This window comes from Tachyglossus aculeatus, chromosome 12 (genome assembly GCF_015852505.1).
Source record: "Tachyglossus aculeatus isolate mTacAcu1 chromosome 12, mTacAcu1.pri, whole genome shotgun sequence".
In the NCBI taxonomy this organism is placed as follows: domain Eukaryota; kingdom Metazoa; phylum Chordata; class Mammalia; order Monotremata; family Tachyglossidae; genus Tachyglossus; species Tachyglossus aculeatus.
In genome coordinates this window covers 839286-859217 of record NC_052077.1, presented here as the reverse complement: position 1 = coordinate 859217, position 19932 = coordinate 839286, and the positions used below count along the sequence as shown (strand labels likewise).

Genomic DNA, 19932 nt, shown 5'->3' with positions numbered 1-19932 from the left:
AACCCATTAGGGACTTCTCATTCCAGAATTTATCCAAAACCTATTTGAACTTGCTGATATTTGCTGTCTATACACCGCCAGAATTCATGGGCTTTCCTCACCAACTGCAGGGAACGGGTTCCTGAAGGTGGTTTAAGTCCATGTCTCTCTCATATCTGTTCTGGGTTTCACTTTCACTTTTCGATATTTTTCTTTGTTCTTCCATAGATATACAGTCTCCAAAAGCAGAGCAATCAGGCGACTTGCTCCATCAGGAGCACACTTTTCCGGCAAAGGATGCCACAGAATGTAGAACCCAGTGAACGCAATTATTTAACTTGAGCTCCACCTTGACCTTTCTAGACACTGCTTTAATACCGAAGCGCCATCTGCTGGAAGAAAGTGGTCGTCGACCTCGAGTCTCCTTGTCATTTGGGAGCATTCTTTTGCTGGTGTTATCCCAGTAGATAAAATTCAGTGTTTTCCCTATTGTTTTCTGAGCACCTGGTCATCTAAGACCTCCTTAATATTGTCTAAATGAATGTTTTTACCTAATTTGTCGTTTCAATGACTCTTTTGCAAGAAGTACAGTAAATATCTTGTTATTGGTTTATTGCCTTAGTTCATTGAAAATTTGTGTTGAGGTTCATTTGTTGTCTAACCTTGTGGACTGACATCATTTCCAATAGTGCATTTGTCATCATCGCCACCTGCCCCGTCCCTGTGGACCCTTTTTCTTGGAGTTTGGCTTTAAAAGACCAAGTCCTGAGATTAAAGAAGCAGTGTGGCTTAGTGGAAAGAGCACAAGCTTGGGAGTCAGAGGTCATGAGTTCTAATCCCAACTCCGCCACTTATCAGCTATGTGACTATGGGACTCAGTTACCTCATCTGTAAAGTGGGATTAAGACTGAGCCCCAGGTGGGACAACCTGATGACCTTATATCTAACCCAGCACTTAGAACATTCATTCATTCATTCAATCATATCTATTGAGCACTTTACTAAGTGCTTGGAAAGTACAATTCAGCAACAGAGACAATCCCTACCCAACAACAGGCTCACAGTCTAAAAGGAGGAGAAATACAACAAAACAAGTAAACAAGCCTCAATAGCAACAAAATACATAAATAGAATTATAGATATACATCATTAATAAAATAAATAGAATACTAAATATGTACAAATATACAGAAGTGCTGTGGGGTGGGGAAGGGGGAAGAGCACAGGGAGGAAATAGGGGTGATGGGGAGGGGAGGAGGAGTAGAGACAAAGGGGGGCTCAGTCTGGGAAGGCCTCCTGGAGGAGGTGAGCTCTCAGTAGGGCTTTGAAGGGAGGAAGAGAGCTAGTTTGCCAGATGTGTGGAGGGAGAGCATTCCAGGCCAAAGGTAGGACATGGGCCAGAGGTCGATGGCAGAACAGGCAAGGATGAGGCACAGTGAGGAGGTTAGAGGCAGAGAAGCAGATTGTGAGGGCTGGGTTGTAGAAGGAGACAAGGGAGGTCAGGTAGGAGGGGGCAAGGTGATGGAGAGCTTTGAAGCGAATTGTGAGGAGTTTTTGCTTCATGCTAAGGTTGGTACACAACCACTGGAGGTTTTTGAAGAGGCGAATGACATGCCCAAAGCATTTCTGTAGAAAGATAATCTGGGCAGCAGAGTGAAGTGTAGACTGAAGCTGGGAGAGACAGGAGGATGGGAGATCAGAAAAGAAGCTGATGCAGTAATCCAGTTGGAATAGGATGAGATTGAACCAACAAGGTAGCGGTTTGGATGCAGAGGAAAGGGTGTATCTTGGCGATGTTGTGAAGGTGAGACCGGAAGGTTTTGGTGATGGATTACAGTGCTTGGCACATAGTAAGCACTTAAATATCATCATTATTATTATTATCATTATTAATAGAACTGGGTTATAATCCTAATTCCGCCACTAGCCTGCTGTTAGAATTTAAGCAAGTCACGTATCTTGGTGCCTCAGTTTTCTCGTTGGTAATAATGGGGCTAAAATACCTGTTCTCCCTCCTGCTTAGACTGAACACCCCACATGGGACAGAGGCTGTGTCCAGTCTGTTTATAGTATATCTAACCCACAGGTTAGTACACTGCTCAATACTTTACTCAACAAATACTACTATTAATAATGACATTTTTAAAATTCTACATGGGGATGAATTTGGATTCCTAGTGAACTAATACTAGTCATAATGGCATTGGAAGAATGTTAAGAATTCAGCTCTTCTGGCCCAGCCATCTCTCAATCCAGATCTTTCCACAAACCAGTGCACTCATGCCCCCTGTTTCAATTTGAAGCTCCTGGGCTCCAAATCAGGGCTACTGCATTCACTTTTGACCCCTCAATCCCTAGGGTTGGTAATTCTAATGTTCTCACCTAAACTCTTGCCCCTTCCCCTATCCCTAGTCATTCCCTCTCCTCAATTCCCTCTCATTTGCCTGTTTCATGGGAGACAAAGAGAGGTAATCCTCACACCTTAAACCAAGCCATTTCCCTCTCTCCCCTTTCCCACTACCCATATTGTGCTTACCCTCAGTCACTAGTGAAAGTGTCATGTGAGAATGATTGACTGCCTGCTGCTTTGTGGTTGCAACTTGTATCCTGAGCCTGATTCTGTTGGATGTAGGCAGAATTAAGCTACTGTGGGGGTGTAAAAGAGCATGGGCCTGGGAATTCGGAGGCCTGGTTTTAGTCCCACCTCTGCCACTTGTTTTGCTGTGTGACCTTGGGTAAGTCACTTCATTTATCTGTGCCTCAGTTCCCTCACCTGTAACATGAGGATTCAATATCTGTTCTCCCTCTTATTAAGACTGTGAGCTCCTGTAAAGTAGGTACTGGATCTGATTGTCTTGAGTCTATCACAACATTTAATAATGCTAATAGTATTGAAGCATGTGACTAGGTGCCGCATACTGTATTAAGTACTGAGATAGATACAAGATAATCAGTTTGGACCCAATCCCTGTCCTACATGGGACTCACAATCTAAGTAGGAGGCAGAATGGGTAGTTCATCCCTATTTTACAGATGCAGAAACTGAGGCACAGAGAAGATAAGTGACTTACCCGAGGTCACATAGCTTGCAAGTGGCAGAGCCGGGATGAGAACCCAGGTCATCTGACTCCCATGCCTGTGATCTTTCCAGGAGGACATGGGGATTTTCAGGTGTATGTGCTTCACAAATATCATATTCTTCTTATCATTGATAATAATAATGATGATGATGATGCCTGGCCACAGGCAGGGCTGCAAGATGACGCAACATGCTTCTCTCCACTCACAACCAGAGACACTGTTCTCTCACCAACAGTCTCCTCCCCAAAACTACAGCTGGGTAACCCTACACACAACCAAAGGTTTCCATCTACAAACCTGAACTTGTCAATAAATTCTGTTACCTAGACAGTGCATTGTCCAAAGACTCATGGCTAAGTAAATTAGATGGAAAATTGATCAATTCATTAATTCAATTGTATTTATTGAGTCTTTACTGTGTGCAAAGCTCCGTACTAAGTGCTTGGGAGAGTACAATAGAAAAACAGGCACATTCCCTACTCATGATCAATCCTTAGTATTTATTAAATACTGCCATAAATAATGGGAGAATACAGTAGTTAGCAGACATAATCCCTACAATCTAGTGGGTAAGACAAACACTGAAATAATTTACAGGTTGGAGGAAGCAAGAGAGTTTACAGATAAGCAGCAGGGCATAATGGAGAAAAGGACAAACCTGGGAGTCAGAGTACCTGGGTGTTAATGCCAATTTTGTCACTTGTCTGCTGTGTGACCTTGGGCAAGTCGCTTAACTTCTCTGTGCCTTAGTTACCTCATCTGTGAAATGGCGATTAAAACTGAGAGCCCCATGTTGGACATGTACTGTGTCCAACTTGATTATCTTGTTTCTACCCCAGTGCTTAGTACAGTGCCTGTCACATAGTAAGGGCCCCCTCCAATCTGGCTTCCGTCCCCTACGTTCCATGGAAACTGCCCTCTCAAAGGTCACCAATGCCCTCCTGCTTGCCAAATCCAACGGCTCATACTGTATCCTAATCCTCCTCGACCCCTCAGCTGCCTTCGACACTGTGGACCACCCCCTTCTCCTCAACACGCTACCCAACCTTGGCTTCACAGACTCCATCCTCTCCTGGTTCTCCTCTTATCTCTCCGGCCATTCATTCTCAGTCTCTTTTGTAGGCTCCTCCTCCCCCTCCCATCCCCTTACTGTAGGGGTTCCTCAAGGGTCAGTTCTTGGTCCCATTCTGTTCTCGATCTACACTCACTCCCTTGGTAAACTCATTCGCTCCCACAGCTTCAACTATCATCTCTACGCTGATGACACCCAAATCTACATCTCTGCCCCTGCTCTCTCTCCCTCCCTCCAGGCTCACATCTCCTCCTCCCTTCAGGACATCTCCATCTGGATGTCTTCCCACCATCTAAAACTCAACATGTCCAAGACTGAACTCCTTGTCTTCCCTCCAAAACCCTGCCCTCTCCCTGACTTTCCAATCACTGTTGATGGCACTACCGTCCTTCCCGTCTCACAAGCCCACAACCTTGGTGTCATCCTCAAATCCGCTCTCTCGTTCACCCCTCACATCCATTCTGTCACCAAAGCCTGCCGGTCTCACCTCCACAACATTGCCAAGATCCGCCCTTTCCATGCAAACCGCTACCCTACTCGTTCAAGCTCTCATCCTATCCTGTCTGGATAACTGCATCAACCTCCTCTCCTATCTCCCATCTCCCATGCTCCTGTCTCTCCCTACTTCAATCCATACTTCACACCACTGCCCGGATCATCTTTGTCCAGAAACACTCTAGGCATGTTATTCCCCTCCTGGAAAATCTCCAGTGGCTACCAATCAACCTACGCATCAGGCAAAAACTCCTCACCCTCGGCTTCAAGACTCTCCATCACCTCGGCCCCTCCTATCTCACCTCCCTTCTCTCCTTCTACAGCCCAGCCCGCACCCTACACTCCTCTGCCACTAATCTCCTCACCGTGCCTCATTCTCGCCTGTCCCGCCATCGACCCCCAGCCCACATCATCCCCCTGGCCTGGAATGCCCTCCCTCTGCAAATCCGCCAAGCTAGCTCTCTCCCTCCCTTCAAAGCCCTACTGAGAGCTCACCTCCTCCAGGAGGCCTTCCCAGACTGATCCCCCTCCTTCCTCTCCCCCTCCCCCCTTCCCATCCCCCCACCGTACCTCTTCCCCCTCCCCACAGCACCTGTACATATGTATATATGTTTGTATGCATTTATTACTCTATTTTATTTGTACATATTTATTCTATTTATTTTATTTTGTTAATATGTTTGTTTTTGTTCCCTGTCTCCTCCTTCTAGACTGTGAGCCCACTGTTGGGTAGGGAGTGTCTCTATATGTTGCCAACTTGTACTTCCCAATCGCTTAGTACAGTGCTCTGCACCCAGCAAGCGCTCAATAAATACGATTGAATGACTGAATGAAGGGCTTAGCAAAGTATTTATTGAGCATCTATTGCATGTGGAGCACTGTTCTAAGCATGTGGGAGGGTAAAATTGTATTAGAAGACAAGATCACTGCTCTCAAGGCCCTTACAAATCTATTGCAGGTTACCTCCTCTTTCTGAAATTTCCTCATTGAGGGTCTGCTAATTTCTCAGTGATCTCAGCACAATGTTTGGACAAATCTTTGCAGTTTTTGTTTGCATTGGGCTCAATCTCTATTTCAGGATAACCCAAAAGGCCAACAACTATCTCCATTAAGATCCGTAAACATCTTCATTTTATTTCCTTCTTTTATACTATGAATTGGTCGCATATTAATAAAAGCACTTTCTGTCCTCTCTCTCATACTTTTCCCCCGGTGTGGAGTTCCATCCCTCACCAAACCAGACCACAGCTCTCCCCATATTCAAAGCCCTCCTGAAAGTTCACCTACTCCAACATACCTTTCCCAATTAAATTCCCAACATTCCAAGACATGTAAACAAATTAGCCATTTCTAGCACTTATGTAATTACTTATACTCATCCTCAGTCTTTATGTATATAAGTGTATTCAACTGTAAATACAATTATTCACTTTGATTACTCTATATATTTATATGTCTTCTCAGTTAAAGTGTTCCTTTGAGCAGGGATTGTGTGATTTGCTTAATTTTGTATTCACCATGTGCTTAATGCAGCATATTACACTCAGTAGGTGCTCAGTAGATACTGCTGCTACTACCTCCATGGCTTGTAGTCTATTAGTATATTAATGTCTGTCTCCCCCTCTAGACTGTAAGCTCACTATGGGCAGGGAATGAGTCTGCTTATTGTTGTACTACACTCTCCCAAGTGCAATGCAGTGCTCGGAACACAATAAGCACTCAATAAATGTGACTAAACGAATGAATGAAATGCCATTTAAAGGGAAAAAAATACATACTCTTTGCACCTGGGGAGAGTACCCCAGTTCTTGGGGGAGAAAATAGAATCCAGAGGGCTGGCATAGTCTTTGGAAGATGGCAAGACAGGGTGTGGCAGCCATTGCTATCAAGCTCCATACCAAGTCAAAGGTCTATAAATTTTAAGGTGTCCCTCCTTCCAAATGGCTGAAAGACTTGGACCTCTCCTACAGAAGACACATCTAGCCCCTAGAGCAGTTTCATTATCATCAACACACCTTCCTCAACATCAAAGGGCAAGGCAAGGTTGGGTTATAGGACCTCACTGCGGGTAAGTCAGTTCGCCAATACCAACGCAACACTTGCTTCTCTGGGTGGGACTTGTGAGGAGGTGGGATGGAAAACATCTGGAAACTGGGGATCTTTAAGGGCAAACAGGCAACCCAGAGCACCTACCAGACATGGTGAGGCACAGTCTCAAACAATTTGACTTTGCAGGTGGTTGGCAAACTGCCTCAGCATACACATATGCCTGGTGAGCAGAAATCAGAAGAGGAGTGGAAAGAGAATGGATTTGGCAGTCAGACAAATTGGGTTCTAAGCCTGGTGCTGCCACTTGCCTGTTGGATGATCTTGGACAAGTCACTCAATGCCTCTGGGCCTCAGATTCCTCATCTATAGAATGGGGAATAAATTCCTTTCCTATTTAAACTGTATCCAACTTGATTGTGTTGTGTCTGGCCCAGTGTTTAGCACAATTCTTGGTACATAGTAAGCACTTAACAAATGCCATTGTAATCACCATTACTACTAGAAGTATTATCATTGCACAAAAATTTTGTAAAAACTAGGACATAAAGGGGCAGATTAAGAAATCTACAGACCTGATGTGAGACAAACCTAGTAGCAGAGATGAAGCCTTTCTTGTAAATGCTGTGGGAGGGTGAGGTGATCCCACATCAGGCTTTGCAGCTAGAGCCACAAGCGTGGGTAAGGACCTAGCCAGCGGTAGCCATCTTCAAATCCAAATATGAATATATTCATTCATATACAAAAAGTAGGGGAATTATGTGACTTAATATGGGGTATACATATGTAGATATGGATATATAATGCAATGATAGCCACAAGCATGGGTATGGACTTAGCTGTTGGTAGATTGGATTTAAAGATGCCTACCAACAGCTAGGTCAATCAATCAATCAATCAATCTATTGTATTTATTAAGCACTTACTGTGTGCAGAGCACTGTACTAAGCGCTTGGGAAGTATAAATTGGCAACATATAGAGACAGTCCCTACCCAACAGTGGGCTCACAGTCCTTACCTATAATTGTGGCTGTGGCTGCAATACATATATATACCATATATTCTATTTATTTTATTTTGTTAATATGTTTTGTTTTGTTCACTGTCTCCCCCTTCTAGACTGTGAGCCCACTGTTGGGTAGGGACCGTCTCTATATGTTGCCAACTTGTACTTCCCAAGCACTTTGTACAGTGGTCTGCACAAAGGAAGCGCTCAATAAATATGATTGAATGAATGAATGAATATTGTCACATAATTCCCCTACTTTTTGTATATGAATGTATATATTCATATTTGGATCTGAAGTTGGCTATGGTATATATGATACCATATATCATATATATAATATACCATATTGTCATATAATTTTCCCACTTTTTGCATAGTTTTTCCCACCCCCAAAAAGCAGAGGGGTCCTTACATGAGGGATCAAATCTAGCAATAAGGGGTCCAGGAGAAAAAGTGAAAAAGGAGAAAAGGAAGAGAAAGGTGAGAACACTCAAGTTACTCCTGGGTATCTCAACTGTTATTTCTACTGCACCCTCCTAAGGATTGCACATGATAGATATTCCATGAATTCTGGTAATCCACTCCAACCCACTTTCTTACCACTTTCTGGTCCAAGGAATTAGTGTTCCAAGGAAGTCCAGGGATTAGCAGGAGAAGTGTGGCAGGAGGGGTGAGGTGACTTGGACGGGTCACTATGCTGCAGATTGGAGTCCCTCCTGGGGAGCCCAGGATTGATGGGGTCGAGTGCAGCCTGGTGGTAGGAGGTGATGTAAGAGCCACTGTGCTGCAGACTGGACTTCCTGGGGGAACCTGTGGTGAGCTTACAATAAGCTGTCTTTTTTTAGTGACTGTGATCCCATGAACAACAACAAAGAGAGTTTGCAAAGGCAGTGATGCACTGTACCTGAGGCAGGTGATTGCTGGCTTGTGCCGGGCAGAGCATGGAGGGAGATGGGACTTTCTCTCCCTGTTCTACCCAATAACAGGCCTAGATAATAATAATAATAATAATAACAATAATAATAGCATTTATTAAGCACTTACTATGTGCAAAGCACTGTTCTAAGAGCTGAAGAGGTTACAAGGTGATCAGGTTGTCCCACGTGGGGCTTACAGTCTTAATCCCCATTATACAGATGAGGTAACCTAGGCTTCAGAGAAGTTAAGTGACTTGCCCAAGGTCACACAGCAGACATGTGGTGGAGCAGGGATTTGAACCCATGACCTCTGACTCCAAAGCCCGTGCTGTTTCCACACTGCTGCCTGGATTGTCTTTGTGCAGAAATGCTCTAGAAGTGTTACTCCCCTCCTCAAAAATCTCCAGTGGCTGCCTGTCAACCTACGAATCAAGCAAAAATTCCTCACTCTTGGCTTCAGGGCTCTCCATCACCTCGCCCCCTCCTACCTCACCTCCCTTCTTTCCTTCTACAGACCAGCCTGCAACCTCCACTCCTCTGCTGCTAACCTCCTCACTGTACCTCGTTTTCACCTGTCCCGCTGTCAGCCCCAGCTCACATCCTTACCCTGACCTGGAATGCCCTCCCTCCACACATCTGCCGAGCTAGCTCTCTTCCTCCCTTCAAAGCCCTACTGAGAGTGCACTACCTCCAGGAAGCCTTCCCAAACTGATCCCCCTTTTTCCTCTCCCCCCACTCCCCATCCTACCTCCTTCTCCTCCCCACAGCACTTGTATATATATATTTGTACAGATTTACTACACTATTTATTTTACTTGTACATATTTACTATTCCATTTATTTTGTTAATGATGTCCATATAGCTCAAATTCTATGTGTTCTGACAATTTTGACACCTGTCTACATGTTTTATTTTGTTGCCTGTCTCCCCCTTCTAGATTGTGAGCCCATTGTTGGGTAGGGACCATCTCTATATGTTGCCAACTTGTACTTCCCAAGCGCTTAGTACAGTGCTCTGCAAACAGTAAGCTCTCAATAAATATGATTAAATGAATGAATGAATCCACACAGAGACCCTGCTCTGCCCCATTCTCGAGCTCAGATCAGAGAGTGCTGGATCAAACCAAGGGGACGGTTTGAGTATCCATTATTTAAGCAAATGTCCACTGTCCCAGGGTGCTGTTTGGTGATTTGTTGGGGGCTGGAAACCCCCTGCAGGTACTTCAGAGAACCTGAGCCCCTACACCTGCCTCTAACTGTTTCTGGAAGAACCCCACCTACCCCATTCCAGGATAAACTTCAATCCATAGATCAGATCCCAGGTAGTGTGCTTATCCTGCCCTACACTCTCTGTTGCTCCATCTTGGATGTCATGAAGCAGCATGGCCTAGGGAAAGAGCATGGGCCTGGGAGTCAAAGAAACTGGTGTCTAATCTTGTCTTTGCCACTTGTCTGCTGAGTGACCTTGGTCAAGTCACCTAACTTATCAGAACCTTGGTTTCCTCATCTGCAATATGGGGATTGAATCCTCCTCTGTCTGACTTAGACTGTGAGCCTTGAGTGGGACAGAGACTGTATCTAACCTGATTATCTTGTATCTACCCCAGTGTTTAGTGCAGTGCCTGGCACAAAGTAAACACATAACAAATATCATTAAAAACTAAAGTCTGAGTACCTGGACCGGGGCTGGAGTTTGGTGCTGGATGCCTGCCTAGTTGTTTTGTTTTGTTGTCTGTCTCCCCATTCTAGACAGTGAGCCCGTTGGTGGGTAGGCATTGTCTATATCTGTTGCTGAATTGTACTTTCCAAGCTCTTAGAACAGTGCTCTGCACACAGTAAGTGCTCAATAAATGTGAATGAATCAATGAATGAATGAATTCTGGCTGGTGAGGCTGCCAAGGTCAAAGATCTATGAGGGGGAGGCTCTGCTCAGAAACATGGCAGGTGGTGTGAGAGAGAGGTGGGTGAGGAACAGAGTCTGTATTGGCATCACCTTGGAGATCCACGCTCTCCAGGTAGTGGGGATGAATAATAGTAATAACTGTGGTATTTGTTAGGTGCTTACTATGTGCCAAGCACTGTACCAAGCACTGGGGTAGATTCAAAATAATCAGGTCCCATATGTGGCTCACAGTTTGAGTAAGATGGAGAAAGCATCATGGTTTAGTGGAAAGAGCATGGGCTTAGGAGTCAGAGGACATGTGTTCTAATCCCGGCTCTGCCCCTTGTCTGCTGTGTGGCCTTGGGCAAGCCCTTTATCTCCTTTGTGACTCAGTTACCTCATCTGAAAAATGGGGATTAAAATTGTGAGCTTCACGTGGGACAACCTGATTACTCTGTATCTACCCCGGAGCTTAGAACAGTGCTTGGCACATAGTAAGCATTTAACAAATGTCATCATTATGTTATTATTATTAAAAGTTATTGAATCCTCATTTTGCAGATGAGGGAACTGAGGTGCATAGAAGTAAAGCAACTTGCTAAAGTTCACACAACAGACAAGTGGCAGAGCTGGGATTTGAAACTGTGTCCTCTGAATCTGAAGAGATTCTGCCTCCCCTCTCTATGCCCTTAGAGGTTGGGCAAACCCATTTAGGCATTCACCTGTTTGGAGACTGAGGACTTGGTCCAAGAGAGCTATTGTGGTCGCTTCCTCCTCTGGACGTCCACTCTTCCAGAAAGGTCACAGATCAGAATGCTTAAATTAAAAAATAAAGAAAAGGAAGTGTAGCTCTTTCAGGTGTAAAGAACAGGGAGCTGGAGCTGGAGGACATGAAGTCAAAATGTTGGAACTGACTGTCATAAATCATCTTTCCCAGATTTCTACCTCCTGGCTAAAGTCTAGAGAGTAATGGCCACCATTGATGGGAGAAGAAAGCACTGTGGATTCCAGCCTGGAAGTTCTAGACTGGAAGCTTCCTCTTTGTACTGTAAGTTCCTTGTAAGCAGGGAATGTGTCTACCAACTCTGTTACATTGTACTCTTCCAAATGCCTAGCATAGTTCTCTGCACATAGTAAGCAACAAATATCAATGATGATGATATTATTTCATCCCTCAGAGAAGCAGTGTGGCTTAGTGGAAAGAGCATGGGTTTGGGAGTCAGAGGTCATGGCTTCTAATCCCACTTCTGCCATTTGTCAGCTGTGTGACTTTGGGCAAGTTACTTAACTTCTCTGTGCCTCAGTTACCTCATCTGTAAAATGGGGATTAAGACTGTGAGCCCAATGTGGGACAACCTGATTACCCTGTAGCTCCCTTAGCGTTTAGAACAGTATTTGGCACATAGTAAGTGCTTATCAAATACCATTATTATTATTATTATTACTGTCTTTCACTTTTCGTGGCACAAATCAATTTATCAATGTTATTCATTGAGCACTTACTACATATAGAAACCAGTCCTAAGTGTGCAGGAGAGTACGCTAGAACAGAGTTGGTAATAATAATAATAACTACGGTATTTGTTAAGTGCTTACTATGTGCCAAGCACTGTCCTAAGCACTGGTTTAGATACAAAGTAATCAGCTTGTCCCACGTGAAGGTCACGGTCTTAATCCCCACTTGACAAATGATATCACTGAGGTACAAATAAGTTAAGTGACTTGCCCAAGGTTACACAGCAGACAAGTGGCAGAGCCAGGTGGATAAATTCCCTTCCCATATCAAGTTTACAGTTGAGGGGAAGAGAGAGATATTAATTAATAAGTAATACATAAGTATTATATAATACTTATAGTATTACATATATACATAGCATTACATAGTATACATAAGTAATTTATGTATATTACTCACTCCCCCTCTTCCAACTCTTCAATGCATTCTCATTCTTCTCCACAATCAAAAAGAGACACCATCTTAATCTCTCTCCCTCTTACTTATCCACACTATTCTCCCAGTAAAAGCCCAGCTTGCTTTCTTTGTGCATAATCAGCTCACTGGGCCTCGTTTCTTAATAATAATAATGATGATAATAGCGGTGTTTGTTATTTGTTAAGTACTTACTATGTGCCAAGCACTTTTCTAAATGTTGGGGGAGAAATAATATAATCAGGTTGGACACAGTCCCTGTCCCACATACAGCTCACCTTTTTCAGATGAAGAACTTGAGGCACAGAGATGTGAAGTGACTTGCCCAAGGTCACACGGCAGACAAGTAGTGGTCCTTCTGACTCCTAAGCCCGTGCTCTATCCACTATGCCACGCTGTTTCTTCTTTCCTACTTTTATCCCCAAGTTCACACAATTCCTTCGGAACTCTTCCCACTTTAAAGCTGCAAGACCTCAGCTCTTCCATCTGTAAAAGCCCTTTGGAAAAACCACCTCCTCCAGGAAGCTCTTTTTTAATGGTACTTGGTAAACACTTACTATGTCCCAGGAAGTATATTAAGTCCTGGGGTAGATACAAGATGATCAGGTTGGACAGAGTACATGTCCCACATGGAGCTCACAGTCTAAATTGGAAGAACAGCAGAAAAGTGGTGAAGCCAAGATTCATTTATTCATTCATTCATTCAGTCAGTCAGTCATATTTATTGAGAGCTTACTGTGTGCAGAGCACTGTACAAAGTGCTTGGGGGAATACACTACAATAATCAACAGACACACTCCCTGCCCACAACAAGCTTACAGTCTAGAGTGGGGGAAGACAGACATTAATACAAATAAATAAATTGTAGTTATGTACATAGGTGCTTTGGGTCTGGGAGTGGGGAAGATCAAAAGGAGCAAGTCAGGGTGATGCAGAAGAGAGTGGGTGAAAGGGATAAGGGGTGTTTAGTCTGGGAAGGGATCTTGGAGGAGATGTCCCTTCAATAAGGCTTTGAAGGAGAGGAGAGTAATTGTTTGTCGGGTTTGAGGAGGGGGGTGAGTTCCAGGCCAAAGGCAGGACGTGGGCTAGTGGTCGGTGGTCAGACAGGCAAAACCCAAGCACAGTGAGAAGGTTGTACTAGAGGTGCAAAGTGTGCAGGCTGGGTTGTAGTTGGAGAGTAGTGAGGTGAGATAGGAGGGGACCAGGTGACAGAGTGCTTTCAAGCCAATAATGAGGTGTTTTTGTTTAATGCAAAGTTGGATGGGAAACCACTGGATTTCCTTGAGGAGTGGGGTGGTATGTACTGAAGGTTTTTTTTAGAGAATGATCTGGGCAGCAGAGTGAAGTATGGACTGGAGTGCGTAGAGACAGGAGGTTGGGAGGACAGTATGTATGGAGGCTGATGGAGTAAAACAGGCAGGATAGGATGAGTGATCGCATTAATGTAGTAGCAGTTTGGATGGAGAGGAAAGGGAGGATTTTTGCAATGTTGTGAAGGGGGGACCAACAGGATTTAGTGATGGATTGAATATGTGGGTTGAACGAAAAAGAGGAGTCAAGGATAATGCCAAGGCTATGGGCTTGTGAGCCAGGAAGGATGGTGGTACCATCTACACTAATGGAAAAGTCAAGGGAGGACAGGGTTTGGGTGGGAACACAAGGAGTTCTGTTTTGGGCATGTTAAGCTTGAGGTGGTGGGAGGACATCCAAGTAGAGATGTCTTGAAGGCAAGAGGAAATGTGAGACTGAAGAGAGAGACAGAGAGAGAGAGAGAGACAGAGAGAGAGAGAGACAGAGAGAGAGAGAGAGAGCAGGGCTGGAGATACAGACTTGGGTATCATCTGCATAGAAGTGGTAGTTGAAGCCATAGGAGTGAATGAGTTCTCCAAGAGAGTAAATGGAGAATAGATGGGGATTAGAACCCAGGTCCTCTTACCTCCAAGCCTGGGCCCTTTCCACTAGGCCACGCTGCTTCTCTTGACCCAAATCCTTTCTTAAGCACCTGGAACATCCTCCCTCAAATCTGGCAAACCATCAAACTTCCCCCCTTTAAAGCCCTACTGAAGGCTCACCTCAAGAGGCCTTCCCAGACTAAGCCCCCCTTTTCCTCAGCTCCCCCTTCCCTCCATGTAATCCTGACTTGTTCCCTTTGCTCTACCCGCCTCTCCCTGCCCCACAGTGTATACATGTACCTATCTATAATTCTATTTATTTATATTGATGCCTGTTTACTTGTTTAGATGCCTGTCTCCCCCTTCTAGACTGCAAGCCCGGTGTAGGCAGGGATTGTTTCTCTTTATAGCTGAATCGTACTTTCCAAATGCTTAGCAAAGTGCTCTGCACATAGTAAGCACTCAACAAATACGATCAAAGGAATGAATGAATGAGGAGTTGAGGAATAATATGTTTTCAATTTGGACATCCAGCTGGAATTTTAAATTGATTCCAATCATTCACTTTCTCATTTCCTGTCCACATTGTTCCCTGGAAATCCAAATAGAAAATGGTCATTGTCTCCATGGTGACGCGATTCCTCCTTCTGGGGTTCTCAGAGGTCCGGGAGCTGCAGCTGGTCCATGTCGTGCTGTTCATCCTGGTCTACCTGGTGGCCCTGATGGGGAATCTCCTTATTGTTATCATCACTGTCCTCGACCAGCACCTCCACACCACCATGTACTTCTTCCTCAGGATCCTGTCTGTCCTCGACCTCTGCTACATCTTTTGTCACCATCCCCAAGTCCACCCTCAACTCCTTGACTAACAACAGATCCGTCTCCTTCCTGGGACGTACTACACAGGTCCTTTTAATGGTTCTTTTTGGTGGTGCAAAGGTTTTCATCCTTACAGCAATGTCCTATGACCGCTACATAGCCATATGCTGCACCTTGCGCTATGACATCATCATGGACCGAGAGGTTTGGGGGAAGATGGCCGCCGCGTCCTGGCTCAGCGGGGGTCTCTACTCCCTGATGCACATGGCCGCCACCTTTTCCTCCCACTTTTGCAGCCCTCGCATCATCCACCAGTTCTTCCGTGAAGTCCCCCAGTTGCTCAAACTCATGTGTCCTGGTGAGGCCCGAGCAGAGGTCTGTGTTCTTGTCCTCAGTGTTATTTTGTGTTTGGGCTGCTTTGTATCCATCCTCATGTCTTATGTCCACATCTTCTTGGAGGTGATGAAGATGCCGACCAACCTCAGTTGAAGGGCCGCACAAAAGCCTTCTCCACCTGCCTGCCTCACCTCGCCATGGTCTCTGTATCTTTTAACGAGTTTGTTTGCCCATCTGAAGCTACCCTCATCCTCCCCATGAACACTGGACCTGCTGGTGTCCGTGTTCTACACAGTGCTGCCCCCTACTATTAACCCTCTCATCTACAGCCTGAGTAACAAGGACATGAAGGCCTCCCTGGGGAGAATATTCTCTGTCCACTTCATTTCCAGGGTGAACTAATTCTCTCTTTTACCGTGGATGTGTACGGAGAGAGAACCTTCAGGGAGGGTTTGGCCAAAATGGTCCTCAGTATAGAGCTTTCTCTTTCCCTTCCCTCCACTCCCTCCCTGGCATTCCTAACCCTCTAGACAGTCAGCGCTCAATAAATACTATTGGCTGAGTGTTTGATTAATTAATTTACTGTTTAGGAGAGTACAATGCAGTAGAATTGGTAGACAGGTTCCCCGCCCACTGGAAGCTGACAGTAGAGAGAGTAAGACTCGTTATGGGCAGGGAACATATTTGTTAATTCTGTACTGTATTGTACCCTCCCAAGCATTTAGGACGGTGCTCCCCACATAGCAAGCACTCAATAAATACCATTTAAAAAAAGAGAGATGGTCTGAGAGAAGAATCTTCTTGGGCATTTGGCAAGAAGGTCAAGCTAAGCAGAAATCCTGAAAGCGATAGTAGTAGTAATAATATTTATTAAGCACTTACAGGGCACTGTAGTAAGCATTGGGAGAGAATGAACATATGGGGATTAGACATGGTCCCTTTCCAGGGGGTGCTTACAATCAAAAGTTGCTCATTACAGTGGAACTCATAGCTGTGGAAGTTACCAAACGATCATTTTTGTTTTGTTTTATTTTTATGGTATTTGTTGAGCACTTACTATGTGTCAAGCCTTGGTCTAAGTGCTGGGTTAGAAACAAGTCCATTAATGGCAGAACATTGACATTGGTAGTGGTATTAATGGCACCACTTGGAACGGTGCCCAGTACGTAGAACAATTCCCAGAGCTCAGAACAGTGCCTGGTACATAGTAAGCACTTAACAACTACCATAAAAATTTGAAAAAAAAAAGAGCATTGGAACTATGTTCTAGTCCCTTTGGCTATAAGTGGGACCTAATAATGATGGTATTTGTTAAGTGCTTTCTATGAGTCAAGCACTGCCTTTAAAACACTAGTAAGTATGTGCAGTGAGTAGCTTGGAATTGGAGGAGTGAAGCATTGTAGTAAATCAGCCAGGTATAGTAGGAGGAGGAAAGCTCCCTCCCCTATATTCTAAGCTCAGGGGAAGCAGTGTGGCCTGATGGATAGAGCCTGGACCTGTGAGGCAAAAGGACCTGGGTTCTAGTCCTGCCTCCACCATTTGTCTGCTTTGTGACCTTGGGCAAGTCACTCAACTTCTGTGTCTCAGTTACCTCATCTGTAAAATGGAGTTTGGGACTGTGAGCCGCATGTAGGACATGGACTGTTCTTAAACTTAATTACCTTCCATCTACACCAGGCTTAGAACATTGCCTGGCACTTAGTAAGAACTTAACAAATACCATAAAAAAAGCTCACTGTGGGAAGGGCATGTGTCCACCAACTCTGTTGCATTTACGTTCATTCATTCATTCATTCAATTGTATTTACTGAGCGCTTACTGTGTGCAGAGCACTGTACTCTCCCAAGTGATTAATGCAGTGCTCTGCAATTTATTTATTTATATAAATGTCTGTCTCTCCTTCTAGACTGTAAGCTCATTGTGTACAGGGAAAGTTTCTGTTTATTGTTGCATTATACTCTCCCAAGAGCTTAGTACAGTGCTCTGCACACAGTAAGCACTCAATGAATATGATTGAATGAATGACTGAAGGGGAAGCAGCATGGCCTAGGGGAAACAGAGAAGAAGTCAGAGGATCTGAGTTCTAAACCCAGCTCTGCCAATCACCCGGTGGGTGACCTTGGACAATTACTTACCTTCTCTGAGCCTCAGTTTCCACTTCTGTAAAATGAGGATCCAATACCTGTTCTCTCTCCTACTAGAGTGTGAATCCCAAGTTAGGCAAGGACTGTGTCTATCCTAATGAACTTGTATCTACCACAGTAGATTGGCACAGAGCTGTTTGTGGGTAGGGAATCTGTCTACCTACTCTGTTACATTACACTATCCCAAATGCCTAGTATAGTGTTCTGCACACAGTAGATGTCCACTGATTGACTGAGTAACCAATATCAATTATTATTAGTAGTAGCAAAAATGTATCAGGATGAAAAATAGCTGAACAAATCATTAAATAAAATATGAAAATATGCATAAGTGCTAAGGTTAGTAATGCCATATATACATATATATATTAAGCAATGGGCTGGAGAGATTGGGGTGCTGTGAACTAATCAGGGGAGGATTTCTGAGGAAGAGCGATTTTACACTGGCGAGAGTTGTGGTGATGGATTGTGAGGTGGGGAGGAAGGCGATCAGACTATTAAAGTCTTCTTAAATAATATGGAGGACTGAGTGAGCAGCAAAAATCCTCACCTGCAAAATGGGGTTCCTTATCTGTAAATTGGGTCTCAATTCTGTTCTCCCTCCTACTTAGACTGTAAGCCCCATGTGGGACGGGGACTGCATCCAACTTGATTAACTTGAATCTACCCCAGGCTTAGGACAGTGATTGGCATTCAATTCAGTCATTTTTATTGAGTGCTTACTGTGTGGTACTTGGGAGAGTACACTTGGGAGAGTACAGCAAAACAATAAACAGACACATTCCCTGCCCACAACAAGCTTACAATCTAGAGGGGGATATAATAAATTTTTAGGGCACATGGTAAGTACTTAGCAAACAGCATTATCATCATCAAAATGTCCAAGTTGACCCTAATTTACCTTGGAGTTTATTTTTTCATGTAAATACATGTTCTAAATTAGGATTTATTCTAGAACCTATGGAAAAAGAATGGGAAATTCCACTTTATGCTTTGTTCTCTAATATTAACATTAGACTACTATTTAATCTTTATTAAAGCAGCTCATAGCATGAGGAGTTCTATTATTGAGACGCAGCATGGCCTAGTGGAAAGAGCTAGGATTGTGGATTGTGAACATGGATTGTGTTCAACCTGACTAGCTTGCATCTACCTCAGCATTTAGTACAGTGCCTGGAACATAGTAAGCACTTTACAAATGCCATTAAAAAAAGGAGGATACTGAGGGTCCTGGAAGCTGGTGGTCAGCAGGATTCTGGAGGAATCGGGGGTCTGTTTGGTCTAGAGCCCAATCAGTAGTGGCTAATGGCTATGTGGTCTGAGTATTTATTGAAGCACTTACTACGTGCTTAGCAGTATGCTAAGTGTTGGGAAAGAATAGCAGTCCTGCCTAGAGGGAAGAGCATGGGCCTGAGAGTCAGAGGATTTGGGTTCTAATTCTGGCTCCACCACTTGTCAGTCAGCTGTGTGGCTTTGGACGTCATTTCACTTCTCTGTGCTTCAGTTACTTCATCTTTGAAATGGGAATTAAGATTGTGAGCCCTAGGTGGGTCACCTGGTTAACTTGTATATACCCAGTGCTCAGTGTGTAGCCTGGTACATAGTAAGGACTTAACAAGTACCTAAAAATACACCAGTGAGAATTAGAAAGGGTCCCTAGCCTTCAAAGTGTTTATAGCCTGATTAACTTGTATCTACACCAGCCCTTCGTACAGCACCTGGCACATAGTAAATGCTTAGAAGCAGCATGGCACAGTGGAAAGAGCCAGGGCCTGGGAGTCAGAGGTCCAGGGTTCTAATCTTGACTTTGCCAATTGTCTGCTTTGTGACCTTGGGCAAATCATATCACTTCTCGGGGCCTCAGTTACCTCATCAGTAAAATGGAGATATGACTGTAATCTCATGTGGGACATGGATTGTGTCTCACCTGATTAGCTTGTATCGTCCCCAGTGCTTAATACAGTGCCTGGCACATAGTAAGAATTTAACAAATACCATGACAAAAAATGAGAGGGAATGGAGAATGGAAAAGGTTGAGGGAGGAGGAACAATAAGAATGCTCTGTCCTGTAGATAAGTGAGACTAGACTCCTTCCTTAATAATGAAGGTAGTATTTGCTTAGAACTTACTATATTCTTTATTAAGCACTGGGGTAGATTCAAATCATTAGTTTGGACACAGTCCCTGACCCACATGGAACTCACAGTCTAAATAGGAGGGGGAACTGGTACTGAATCCCCATTTTGCAGATGAGGGTCCTGAGGCACAGAGAAGTGAAGTGAGTTGCCCAAGGTCACAAGGCAGACAAGTGGCAGAGACAGAATTAGAAC

At 44.3% G+C, this 19932-nt stretch overlaps 2 protein-coding genes across 2 annotated transcripts in view; both read left to right on the top strand.

The window, feature by feature from the left end:
• Window positions 1-396, top strand: part of CENPE (centromere protein E) — a 124747-nt gene extending 124351 nt beyond the window's left edge. Inside the window, 1 exon segment of the mRNA XM_038755434.1 lies at window positions 208-396. Coding sequence (XP_038611362.1) covers window positions 208-302 — 95 coding nt within the window. The 3' untranslated portion in view covers window positions 303-396.
• Window positions 397-15097: 14701 nt separating this feature from the next.
• LOC119935533 (olfactory receptor 14A2-like) lies at window positions 15098-15757 on the top strand. The gene is made up of 2 exons (XM_038754906.1): window positions 15098-15497; window positions 15582-15757. Exons 1-2 carry the CDS (start codon window positions 15219-15221, stop codon window positions 15609-15611), a joined length of 309 nt encoding a protein of 102 aa, XP_038610834.1. The 5' UTR covers window positions 15098-15218; the 3' UTR covers window positions 15612-15757.
• Window positions 15758-19932: the final 4175 nt, after the last annotated feature.